This window comes from Geotrypetes seraphini, chromosome 16 (assembly GCF_902459505.1).
Source record: "Geotrypetes seraphini chromosome 16, aGeoSer1.1, whole genome shotgun sequence".
NCBI classification, from domain to species: Eukaryota; Metazoa; Chordata; class Amphibia; order Gymnophiona; family Dermophiidae; genus Geotrypetes; species Geotrypetes seraphini.
Genome location: NC_047099.1, coordinates 17795200 through 17809024, shown reverse-complemented (window position 1 = coordinate 17809024; position 13825 = coordinate 17795200). Strand labels below are relative to the sequence as shown.

The window sequence follows — 13825 nt, the reverse complement described above, 5'->3', positions numbered from 1 at the left end:
ACTGGTCTGACTCAGCAGTGGCAATTCTTATGTTCTTTAGTTGTTGATTATGGTATAGTTGACCGAGCTAAGGTCACAAAATGTTATGAAATTAAAGCAATAGTTAATTATGCAAAGTACCAAAGAAGATACATAACGACAAAATTATGAAGTTGGGTCTTTTCCCAAGTGCATGTAAGGAACAAAACAATAGAGGAGCTGTGCAAACTATAGCAATGAAAAGATTCAGAGGACAATTAGTAAGGTCTCCATATCCAGGGATCAGTTCCCAAATGGGTCCATGTTCAACATAAACTCTCCAAACACATTAGGACCTTTATTCGAGGTACAAAGACTTAGACTATAAGCTCTCTTAGAGATAGTGAAAGAATCTGCAGATAATACATATACTGCATTTTTCGCTTCATAAAACATACTTTTTTCCCTCCATAAAAGTGGGTAGAAATAAGGGTGCATCTTATGGAATGAATACCCAACCCAACCTCCCCCCCACCAGTTAAGTACATAAGAATTGCCGCTACTGGGTCAGACCCATGGTCCATCGTACCCAGCAGTCCGCTCACACGTCGGCCCTTTGGTCCAAGACCAGCACCCTAACTGAGACTAGCCCCACCTGTTCAGCAGAAACTTGTCTAACTTTGTCTTGAATCTTTGGAGGGTGTTTTCCTCTATAACAGCCTCTGGAAGAGCGTTCAAGCTTTTTTTTTTTTTTTAATTTATTTATCAAAGTTTTCATCTTTATCATTTTAACAACAATAAGAAAGAAAGGATTTTGCATAGAAATTAAAATTAAATAAGAAATAACTAAATCATTTTTCCTCTCGTTCAAGCTTTCTACCACTCTCTGGGTGAAGAAGAACATCCTTACGTTTGTACGGAATCTATCCTCTTTCAACTTTAGAGAGTGCCCACTCCCTCCCTCTCCCACTCCATCCTGCCTCGGAAACCCAGACCCCCACCCCCACTCTTGAACCCCATATGAAGATCATGGCTATCCAAACTCCCCTACTCCTGACCCTCTTCCTGCAAAGATCATAGCCACCCATGCTCCCAAACTCCCACATGAAGATCGTGGTCACCCTGGACCCCCCTACCACCACTCCTGACTCACCACAAAGATCGTCAGCAGGAGGGTTGTCTACTCCCTCCTGCCTTGGAACCCAGCCTCCCCTGATGCTCTCCACCCTGCTCTATACCTTATATAGTAGAAGACAGCAGTGTGGGGCCTTAGGCATTAGAGACAATCAGGACATTAGGCCCCTCTCAGTATATCCCAGGATGCACCAGGAAGGGAAGGCCTGACATTTTGGAGAGGTGGGCCTTCTGGCAGGAGAGATTGGGCATTCCTTCTGCTGTCTTCTTCAACATAAGGTATGGGGATGGGACAGGGGTATGGTGGACTGGGAATGTGTAGGGGTAGGGGGCAGGAGTGGCCACAAACTTCACAGGTGGGGGGTTCAGGATTGTGTATGTGGAGTTCGGATGGCCACAATCCTCATGGGGGGGTTGTCTGGAGGGTAAGGGAATCACGATTTCTGTGGTAGGAGGAAGTGGGTATCTGTCCCGCCTCTCCTTTTTTTCAGGGGCTATTATGGCTAACAAGAGAGGCGCATGGCAGACATGCCTAAGTGATGTTAGAGCCGGTGTGTCCAACCTGCAGCCCAAGAGCCGCATGCGGCCCCGTGAAGTGTTTTGTGCGGCCCCGGTCGAGGGCGATGCAGTGTTTTCCTCTGCTGCCCCCGTGTGTTTACCATCTTGCCAGCTCCCTCCTGTGTCTTGCTGCAGCATTTGAAAGTTTGTGCGGCCCAAGAAACATTTTTTTTCGGCCAATGCGGCCCAGTGAAGCCAAAAGGTTGGACATCCCTGTGTTAGAGCATCAGTTGGAGTGCTCATTTTAATATTAATGACTGTTTTAATACTAATGAGGTTGTTTGCATGGCAGAGTCAGAGGCTGCAATGAATGTATGGAAAAGCCCATGGTGAGCCATTGTGTACATCGGTTGGTTAAATTACATTGATGCTGGGGGGTCACATGATGGCAGCATGCTGACTGGTCATCTCCTGCTCAAGCTCTTCTCTACTTTTTAAAATAATACCTCTAAATAGCGTTGTCAGCTCATCTAAAGCGTTTGAAAGATTCTTACCTTCCCGGGTTTTCTCCTCCCTTCGATAGGGAGCTCTGTCGGAATCCAGTGCGGCGCATTTCGGCAGGCATGCCGATAAAGCTGACACAACCTGCAAAAGACAAGCCTGCAAAAACTCCCAGCATGGCAGCCTCAAACTCGATCTCCAGGCATCCGCCCCAGCACAACAACGGAATGCAGATCTCTGTCTGCCATCTCTCCAAGCTGTACACAGTCCTGGAGGAGGTGAAGGACAGCAGTGTCAGGCACGCTGCGCGGATCCAACAGGCAGAGGAACGCATTTCAGTAAAAGAGGATCGAGCAGTGGTGGTGGATCAATGTATCTCCATGCTGGAGACCCATATTAAACAGCTGGAGGAGAGGGCAGAAGATTTGGAAAATAGGGGCCGCCAAAATAACCTTCGGATCATAGGCCTCCCAGAGACTGTGTGTGAGTCGGAATTGGGGGACCTGGTGGCAAATTGGCTGCCCCAAACTTTGGGCTTGACATCTTCCCTGCTTCCAGTATACGTGGAGCGGGCCCATTGCATTGGCTGGTCATAGCTCGCTTTTTAAACTATGTGGCTAAGGCTTGTATATTAGAGGCCTAAGGGCAAGCCAGCACCATAGACTACCAGGGAGTTAAGCTGCTGCTCTTTCAGGATTTCTCGGTCAAGATTTATGAGCGGCGGCAGACCTTGGCTCCCTATTGTACCTAGCTACACTCCAGAGGAATAAAGTTTGCCCTACAGTACCCAGCCAGGGTTCGCATCAGCCACAGCAATGGCACTGTTACTTTGGACACACCAGCGAAGCTCTGCTCCTTTCTGGAGGGGTTGCCAGCTCTGTGACTGGCTCTCACAACAACTACCAAGTCAAGCGCTGGGCTAGGCTCTGATCCTTGGGCTTGAGGTAGACTTTTCTTCATGACCAGCTCCCTGGCTGCTCCTTGGACTTGATTTGCATGGCTCTGGTGTGCCGGTAGCCCATGGTTAAGCAGCATTTGGTGTGGCTCATTGGCTTTCCTTGTGAGGCTTCCTCTTCACACAGGACTGGCTCTAGTTGGGTGGCCTGAAGGACTGACTTTCACTTTGACAGATTTGCTGCTGTCTGACTCTCCACTTACCTGCTGGGGCGCGACTTCTCTGGGGGAGCAAACCTGACCCTGGCAGGGTGCATTTGTTTCCTGCTATCTCCAGCATCCTGGTTCCTGGGGAGGGAACACACTTCTGTGCTGACAGCATCGATATCTTGCTAGACATTGTTTTTCATTGGAGGGTGGGGGAGAGGTTCAGGGTACCTGAGGGTTTCTGGTTTTTTGGGGAGCACTGGACGCTGTGTAGAGGGATTGTTTGTGGGGGGAGACAGGGGTTGGGAGAGGGTAGGGATAGTGGGGAAGTATATCTGATGGCTTGGGAGCACAAGCATTTGAAATGACTGCTGGGTTGAACTCTGGACAGCGATTGTCTGAGTGTTCTTTAGGGCTCATTGTGTAGATTCTTTTCTGTACACCTGGGATGGGGGAGGCCTGGTTGGGGGCCCCTTTTCTCTATGATCTATGGCTGACATCTGACACGTATGTTCTTGATAGGCAGATAGAGTACGGTTAAACTAAAACTTTCCACCCTTAACGTGGATGGGATACATTCTCCAATTAAAAGAAAGAAGGTGCTGACATGGTTTCGTAAAGAGCATGTCGACATTGCCTTCCTACAGGAGACACGCTCACGACAGTAGAACATGAGAAACTTAAAAGGGACTGGGTAGGGGAGGTATATTATTCCTCATACAGCAGTCGTCAAAGGGGGGTAGCCATTTTGGTCTACAAGCAACTTCCATTTCAGCTATATAAAGTCCTTCAGGATAAAGAGGGCCGATATGTTGTTGTACTGGGGGAGCTTTGGGGGTAGAAATTACTGCTGTGCAATGTGTATACCCCTAATGTTTGCAGCTATCATTTCTTTTCAAGAGTGATGTCCAGGCTGGTGTAGTACACAGGCTACCAAATAATCCTGGGATGGGACTTTAATAATAATAATAATTTTATTTCTTATATACCGCTATACCATAAGTTCAAAGCGGTTTACAACAAGAATCATGCAATGAGAGTATGCGGTGATTACAACAAGAAGCATATGTTTAGAACAAGATACATAAGTTTAGAGCGATTTGCATCACGGCGGATCCCACTCAGGACTGTGCTCCCCTAAAACGCTTCCCAAGAGACCATACTGGCAAGGAGATATATTTTCTGACACAGAGCTCAGGCTTTTGGACATTTGGCATTTACTACATCCCACAGAGCACACTTACACCTTCTTCTCTATACCACACAATCTTTATACCCATCTTGAGTACTTTTTGTTGTCCCCATCTCTGCTGCCTGTAGTGGCTGAGATGGAGATTTTGGAGGGCCCCCTGTCTGATCACTCCCCCATGGTGCTCTCTTCAAATCGCAGCTGATCCCTCAGAGCGGACCTGGCGCTTCCTGGGTTATCTTTATAAGGACCTTGCTTTAAATAAGTATCTGCGAGATAAGTGGTCGGACTATTACGGTACTAATTGCAAACCTGATCTCTATCCAGGCCTCTTCTGGGAGACTTCCAAGGTGGTCTCATGGGGCTTCATTATTGCCTATGTGTCTGAAAAGAAAAGGAAACAGGAAGCGGAGCTATTGGCATTGTCTGGAGAGCTACAGCAGCTGTGAAGGCACCACCAGGGGAGCATGTCGGATGCAGATCGACTCCGAGTGCGCACTCTTAGACAACAGGTTGACGCGATTCTCACCAAGGGGACTGAGCATGAGATATACTTCCGTCGCTATAAACTCCATCGATGGGGAGGGATGACCGATGGGTTGCTGGCACAATTAGTCCGTCCTTATCATAAGCACCAGGTCATTACGTCTATCACGGACCCACAAGGACGCACATATACGAAAGAAACCCAGATCCATCAGCAATTCATGAATTATTCATGAATTATTATCAAACCCTTTTAAACCTTACGTGGATACTGATCGGATGCTTTCTTTCAGAACTTCTTACTTCCTAAGCTTACTCCTGATTCAGGACTTGAATGCCCCCATCACTCGCCTTGAGGTTGAAACTGGTATCAAGGTGCTTAAAATAACTAAATCCCCTGGACCCAATGGCTATGGACCCGAATACTATAAGATTCTAGCCGATGTTATCTCCCCATCCTTGGGAACGGCCTATAATTCTTTGCATTCTCAGAAGGGCGTGGATAGATATAATATGGCCCATGTTGTCTTATTACCCAAGCAGGGCAAAGATCCTTCTCAGGTAGGTTCCTACAGACCCATATCGCGTCTTAATCAAAACGCAAAGTTACTCACGGCACTGCTCGCTAAATATCTTTCTGCATCTTCTTATACCTCTTACCAGAGGTTGATAGCTATTTACTCCAGGAGGGGGGGGTGACAATAGAGCAGCTATCGTGCGTCTCGACATGGAAAAGGCATTTGATTGCACCTTTTTGGAAGGTTGGAGGGCACCTTTTTGGAGTAGGTGCGCAGTTTATATTTTGTTCCCCAGGCTAGGCTCCTAGTTAATGGCCATCTCACTCCACCTTTCCCACTAGAACGGGGTACATGCCAGTGCTGGCCACTGTCTCCACTCCTTTTTCTGCTGGTTATTGAACCACTGGCAGTTAAGATCCGATCAGATCCCACTATTCTGGGGCTAGGGAGAGCCGGATTAACCTGTTGACATGGCAGATGACATCCTGTTATATTTAGAACGTTCCCACTTGCACTTACCGGTGGCTCTCTCTATCGTCCAGGACTTTGGGTCCATTTCAGGCCTTCGAGTTCATTGTACCAAATCAGAATTACTGCCCCTGGCTTCTAATAAGCATGAACGCTGGCATGATGATCTCCCGGTACCCCCTGTCCGGAAACCGATGCAATACCTGAGGGTCTATTTGAGTTTCCAACCTAAACTCATGTATTAGTATAATGTTCTTTATCACATCGAGGCTATACGCAAGCTCTGTGTGAAATGGAAGGACTTGCTGCTCTCCCGTAGAGGCAGAATGGCTTTGTTTAAGATGGTTTTATTGCATAAGCTTCTATACCCGCTACAAACCGTTCCTCTGTGGATCACTACTAAGGATGAACGGACCTTTAAATCTATCCTTATTTCTTTTCTCTGGCGTAATAAAACAGATGGGTGGCCTGAACTTACCGTATATTTGATTGTACAATGTAGCTTCGCTGCTGTGGTTCGTACATGAGGGTATATCGGGACTTTATAAGTACTCCCCGCCTTGCTGGATAACTGAGTGATTCGCTCCTCATTCCTACTTATTCTTATTGCACATGCAACCACGGGCCTTTCCTGGGGCTGTTACACAGTTCTGGGCCTACTTGCAGGTGAGACACTATTATTTTTCCTTATCACTCAGCTGGGGAGAACAACGGTCTCTCAGCAGGCTGGATGCCCACCTGGCTATGCTACCTCCTCAGATGAACACTTTAGCCACTTTGTATAGGGTCCTTAAGACAGCCCTCCCAGCTCCCTACTTGGACAGGGTGGCTACTCAGTGGTCTCGGGATCTGGCTGTTGACTATCATAAATTTCAATTTTTGGACCTTTTGGCTAATCTATATCAGCTAGTTGGCGCTACAGACCTTAGGGAGATGCAATTCAAAATCTTACACCGTGCTTACATCTCTAGAGCCAGGGGTAGAGTTATGGGCCTCTGGGCTGATGCAAACTGCTCCCACTGCCAGCGGGCCATGGGCACGCTGGTACACATGTTTCTGGAATGCCCTCATGCAGCTCTCTGACTCCATGTTTTCCCATTCTTATATGACCTGGTTGGCTGGCCAGTGCCCCGGTATTACAGTTTACTGCTTACTAGGGGATCAGAGGGAAGTATCTCGGGGGGGGGGGAGGGGGGGCGGAGGGTGCCTTGCCCACCGGAAGTTTTTATATACTGCACTCCTGTTGGTAAAAAAGCTTCTGCTATTATAGTGGGTAGAGGTGGCGCCGGCCTCCTTCCCTCAGTGGCTCCAGAAAATGCGGGAGATAGCTACTTTTGAGATACAGACATACACTGCTGCCTTGAATAGTGATAAAAAATTCTATGTTTCCTTATGGATGGCATTCCAGGCCGCAGAGCAGTCTGTCGTATCTGCCGCTCCACTCTGAGGGACTTCAGGGATCAAACCTATTGGGTCTCACCTTTTTGGTACTGCTTGAATGCTCTCGAGCTGTATGATTGGTGTATGCATGGGGTATGTCTGGGGTATGCATGATGAGGCTAGTGTGTACTGTGTGGGATGGAATGGTTGGTTGGGAGGGTGGGGGAAGGGGAGGGGGGCAAGTTCGGTGTGTATCTAAAAAAAAAAGTTATTGCAGCCCTGGTTTGCTCCAGGAGAGTGCCTTCTTTATAACCCTTTCATGCCTTCTGTACCGGGGGGGGGGGGGGGGGAGGAGATCTTCACCTCTATTATGGCCTATTGAAGTATTTCCCCCTTTTGTGGGCATTGTATTTGTTGTTCATCCACTGTTGTGTTTTTGTTTCCCTTCCTGGACTGTATGTATCCTAGATAGGTTATGATGTATCTTGTCTCATGTGCACTGTTTTATATTGGCTGCTTTACCAATAAAAATTATTCCCCCCCCCAAAATAAAAAAAAATTACATTGATGCTAAATTGGTTCAACTGGTTCAACAATGATCGCTAGAAGCACAGTGAGTTCAGTGCATCTTGACCCAAGTCTTTTGCATATCAGACCTACAGGATGCTGAAAGTTCACTTAGTTATGGCTGACAGCTTAGCTTTATTTTTCCTTCAGTAACATGCAAGAAGTGAGTTTATATTCCCCTCTAAGCTGAATGTGAGTCATCTACCTACAGTCCTGCCAGTGGGAGGTGATGTTTCACTACTACATTTTCAATAGTAAGGGACAGGCAAACTCAGTATTGAAGTACCACCCCCTACTGGCAGCAATGCAGCTAGAGGACTCCTGCTCAATTTAGAGGGAACAGTAGACATTACCAAGGGGGTAAGTTATCAACGTGGGCTGCTGTTATTTTACCTCAACCCATGCAATTTTAGCACAGGTCCCATTCTATGCAGTAAGACCTAGTTACCAGTAACCTGGGTTAACAGTAAAATTACGCATCTTAATCAGTAGCCCATGTGAATGACCTTCCTACCTAAATGATTGTATATGAGATGGAAGGAGATGTGAAGAATAGAAATATTAATCTATTTAAACTAGCCCTCTAAAATAACTCCATAATACAACCCTGTCTGATCTCTTGTTCTGAAGTGTTGGTTAACAGTGTTTATTTCTAGTCTCAAGGTCAAAGTGTCCTTCATCACTGGGGAAGAGCAGTAAGGGCAAAAACATGTACAGAGTTGACATTGTCTCTCATGAATTTGCTGAAACAATATATTATTATGTGAATTAACAGCTTTATTTCCAGTTCACAAGAGACCTCTGAAATATTTGATAACTATATTATTTTAAATGTTCTTATCTGTAATTGCAGTGCCAAGGAAGAAAGGATGAGACTACTTATAGCAGTTGCTTGAAATACACATCCATTTTGATTAGGAGAAGAATCCCTGGTTTCACAGCAGTCTGTGATTAAGAATTTAAAAAAAAAAAAAAGATATCCTCCATAGTTTTCTGCTCACTGTACCTGTAACTGGTGTATCATTCAAGACTATTAGATGATAAAACAGGACAGGTAGACCTGGGAGGCTTCATAAGTGATGGTGGTGGGAGGATTGCTAATGTTCTGGGAGGAAGGGAATCTAGGAGAAGGCTTAGTGAGGTTCTGGGATGGAAGGTGGGGGGGGAGGGGAGGGGGGAGCTCTGGTGGTTGGTGATGTTCCAGTTGTGAGAGGGAGGGAGAAGATAAGGAAAAGTTTCAGTTCATGTGGCTTCTAGCTTATGTTCAATGCCAACACCTGCACAGTTAAGTGGCCATATTTAGAACAGTTATTAATTCAGTCCTATATGCCAGCTTAGCTGTCTGAACACTGGCATTGAATATTGCCAGTATCCACATAATTGCCAGTTTTTCGCCAGCTCCGTCCCCATATGATTCCTGAGCTGCCTACTTCAGACATGACCAGTATATTTAGCTGCTCTACCCAGTAAGGTGCCACTGAAAATTGGTGTTTAGGTGGCCACAAGTGATTTACAGTAGCTGGGCATCAGCCTCTTTTGACTGATTATATTGCTTTGAATATTGACCAGTTAAATTTCTCAACCTAAATTCACTTATGTTGCCATTTACTTTGTATACTTCTAAATTTAGAAGTCGAGTGAAATTCTGAGTACTAATGAAGTAAATTTAGTAAAATTTCAGAAAGGGCAGTCAATTGAAGAGCATAATTCTAAAAGATATGAGTCTTTTTTTCTTTTCTATTTTTTTTTTATTTCTTATGATCAAACATTTTTTTTTATTGATGCAAAAAAACAAATATAGTCACCAATGGCAAATTTAGGAATATAGAGGGGCATAATAAAAAAAACGTCTAAGTCCCCTTTTGGCCTAAGGCCTTATTGAAAGTAGAAGCAGGGAAAATGTCCATTATCAAAAAAAATGTCCAAAAGGAGGTTTTTTTTTATGATGGCCTGCCTCTTCGTTCAGCTGTTTAAACGCCCAGACCACCATTACATCTAAACTTACACCATATAATCAACCTAAAAAAAGCCTAAGCCCCAAACGTCCAAAACAAGAGCTTTTAGGTGAAGCAGGAGCCAGTCCTTCGCCTAAAAGCTGGATTCTATAACCGGTGTCTGTCAAAAACAACACCGGTTACAGAATCACCCCCCCCTACAACAATCCGAGAAAGAGGGAGCCCAAGCCCTCCTGCCCCGTGGCACCCCCGAACTCCGCGACATGATCAGGGCAAGAGGGAACCCAAGCCCTCCTGCCCTGGCAAACTGTGACCCTCCCCCCACTGACATCATGGCAAGAGGGAGCCCAAGCCCTCTTGCCCAGCCATCCCCAACCCTACCCCCCACCGAGTGTGATGGGGCCAGGAGGGAGCCCAAGCCCTCCTGGCCTGGCGATCTCCAACCCCCCACCCCCCACACGATCTGGCCAGGAGGGAGCCCAAGCCCTCCTAGCCCAGCGACACCCTATACCCTCCCCCCCACTAAAATACAGGCAGGAGGGATCCCAGGCCCTCCTGCCCTCGATTCAACCCCCCCCAAATCCCCAATCGGCCCCCCTGCTGACCCACGACCCCCCCCCCCCCGCTGACCTCACGACCCCCCCCCACCCCCACCCCCTTCCCCATACCTTAAAAATTGTTGGTCAAATGGACGGATGCCAAGCCCATCTGTCCGACAGGCCAGCCATCTCGGGAATGGCTGGCCTTAGGGCCTGATTGGCCCAGGCGGCTCAAACCCTGCCCACTGGTGGGGCTTGAGATGCCTGGGCCAGCCGGCCCATGTGCCTAAGGCCCCGCCCATAGGAGGGGCCTAAGAAAACTTGGCCGATTCCGGTTGACCCAGGAGCCTCAAGCCCCACCTGTGGGCGGGATTTGAGTTGCCTAGGCCAATCAGGCCGTAAGAACAGCCATTCCCGTGGGCTGGCCTGTTGGACGGACGGGCTTGGCACCCGTCCGTCCAACCAACAATTTTTAAGGTACGGGGAAAGGGGTGTGGGTTGTGGGGTCAGCAGTGGGGTCGCAGGTTGGCGGGGGGGCTGACCAGGGGTTCGGTGGGCGGTCATGGGAGGGTTGCGCTGAGGGCAGGAGGGCCTGCGATCCCTCCTGCCTGTATTTTAGTGGGGGGTGGGGGTTACAGGGTGTCGCCGAGCCAGGAGGGCTTGGGCTCCCTCTTGACCCCATTGGACTCGGTGTCAGGTCAAAACCGCGGAAGACAAAGGTGCGCGCCGACAACTGAGCGCAGCACGGAGGCACGCGCCAAAGAAAATCACCGTTTTTAGGGCCTCCAACGGGGGTGTGTGGGGGGAACCCCCCACTTTAGTTAATACAAATCGCGCCGTGTTGTGGGGGCGTTGTGGGGGGTTTGGGGGGTTGTAACCCCCACATTTTACTGAAAACTTATCTTTTTCCCTAAAAACAGGGAAAAAGTTAAGATTGCAGTATAATGAGGGGGGTTACAACCCCCCAAACCCCCCACAACGCGGCACGATCTGTATTAACTAAAGTGGGGGGGATTCCCCCCACACACACCCCCGTCGGAGGCCCTAAAAACGGTGATTTTCTTCAGTGCACACCTCCGCGCTGCGCTCAGTTGTCAGCGCGCGCCTTTGTCTTCCGCGCGTTTGTCTGTGAAACATTGGACTCGGCGGGAGGTGGGGTTGGGGTTGGGGATCGCAGGGCAAGAAGGCTTGGGCTTCCTCTTGCCCCGATGTCAGCGGGGGGGTCGCGGTTCACCAGAGCAAGAGAGCTTGGGCTCCCTCTTGCCCCAATGTCAGCGGGGGGTCGCGATTCACCAGGGCAAGAGGGCTTGGGCTTCCTCCTGCCCTGATCATGTTGAGGGGGGTGATGTATCGCAGCAGAAGAGATCGGCCATCTCCCCTGCCACGATGCGATCACTCCTCTACCCGAACTGCCACAACCCGGGGCAGGAGAGATTGGGCATCTCTCCTGCCGCGATGGTTGCGGTGTGGGAGTGGGTAGGTTGCCGGGCTGCTGAACTGATCGCACCAGCCACCATCAGCTCAGCGGCCCCTTTTACGGCACTCATACCTGTTTTGACTTGGTCTAAGTCAAAACATTTAAGTGCCAACTAGGCAACCTGTCAAAATCTTTGGTTATACATGTTGTACGCCTAAGTGTAGGTCGGCCCACCTCCTGTCCACCACCCGCCCTTTCCCCGCCTCTAAAAACGCCTCTTTTCTCTCTGTGCGTTTAGAGGCAGGTGAAAGGCCTAAGCTGGTTTTAGATATGTCTAAAACCAGCTTTGAGTATTGGTACTTGGACAATCAGGCTTTTTGATCGTCCAAGTACCCATTTAGGCCACTTTTTAGGCGGGGTTTTTTTTATTATAATAATAATAATAACAATTTATATACTGCAGGACCGTGAAGTTCTATGCGGTTTACAATGATTAAAGATGTTACAGATTGAGTGGAATAAACAAAGTACAGACTTAGTGATTAACAGTTCTAGAGATCGTTTGTTGAGGACTAAGATTGCATAGGTTGGTTTCCTAAGTATTTCAGGAACAGATGTGTTTTTAGGCGTTTCCTGAATTCCTTATAAGTAGTAGGCACGAGTAGTTGTTCTATATCTTTACCCCATAGTGCTGCTTGATGTGAGAAAAGATGTTGGTGGTGACTTTTAAATTTACAACCTCTAACCGGTGGAGAAACAAAGTTCGGGTGTGAGCTTCGCCTATGTCTGTTGGTTGTGAAAGAGAAAAGGTCTGTTATATATTTAGGGGCTAAGCCATAAAGTACCTTGAAGCAAAAACAACCAAACTTGAATTTCACACATGCCTCCATCGGCAACCAGTGTAGAAGTCGATAGGAAGTTGTTACGTGATCAAACTTCTTCAGTCCACAAAGTAGTCTAACCGCTGCATTTTGTACCAGTTGCAATCATCGCATATTCTTCTGGGGGAGTGCCAAGTAGGCGATGTTACAATAATCGAGTTGACTCAGTATAAAGGATTGTACCAGAATTCGAAATGATGAGGCATCGAAGTAAGCTCTGATGGACTGAAGCTTCCAGAGGGTGAGAAAGATTTTTCTAATCAAGGAATCTACCTGGTCTTTCATGGTCAGGCTCTGGTCCAGTGTTATTCCTAATATCTTCCTAGTGGGTTGAATGGGATAACTAAGGTTATTGATGCACATTGATGCTTTAGTGTCAAGTGAGTGTGGCGATGCTATGAAAAATTTTGTTTCCTCTGAGTTTAGTTTTAGTCTTAATTCTGTCATCCATTGCTCCATCCGATTTAGTACTTCTGTTGCTTTGGGGGTGACTTCTGAGACAGAGTTAGTGAATGGGATAATTATCGTGAAATCGTCAGCGTAGCTAAATAGTTTTATCCCCAGTTGGGACAATTGCGCACCCAATGAGGACATGTAAACATTGAAGAGCAAAGGGGACAGTGGTGATCCCTGTGGCACGCCAGATGGATTGCTCCATGTGTCAGAGAGATTGTGATTAAAACGGACTTGGTAGGTGCGTGATATAAGGAAACCTCGAAACCAATTCAGTACCTCTCCTCTGATTCCAATTGCATCTAGGCATTGTAGCAGTTTTCCATGGTCCACTAAGTCAAAGGCAGAGTTCATGTCAAATTGCATGATTAGGACATTGAGGCCCTTACTGAACAAGTAGCACAAATTGTCCAGGATAGCCGCAATTACTGTCTCAGTGCTAAACAGAGGCCTAAAACCAGATTGAGTTTCATGCAGAAGAGAGAATTGGTCGAGATTTCCTTTAGTTGGGTGTGTACCAATCCTTCCATGATTTTTACCATAAATGGAATAGATGCTACTGGTCTATAGTTGGTTATGAGCCCCATAGCTAATACAAAGAACATCTAAAGTCCTACATCAATTACCTTTAATAATATATTTTTTAAAATTTCTTATATACCGCCAAAGCCATGGTAGTTTGAGGCGGTTTACAACAAGAAGATCTGGACAATCAACGACATAGTTACAATGAAGAATCAAAGAATACAAGTACAATGAATGCAAGTACAATAAGAGGAG

The 13825-nt window shown here is 47.2% G+C and overlaps 1 protein-coding gene across 1 annotated transcript in view; it reads left to right on the top strand.

Annotated features, from left to right (window-relative positions):
• Window positions 1-2213: 2213 nt before the first annotated feature.
• LOC117349755 (vomeronasal type-2 receptor 26-like) overlaps window positions 2214-13825 on the top strand; it is a 53915-nt gene continuing 42303 nt past the window's right edge. Inside the window, exons 1-2 of the mRNA XM_033923346.1 lie at window positions 2214-2574; window positions 4583-4826. Of these exons, the coding sequence (XP_033779237.1) occupies window positions 2214-2574; window positions 4583-4826 (605 nt within the window). The remainder of the gene's footprint in view (window positions 2575-4582; window positions 4827-13825) is intronic.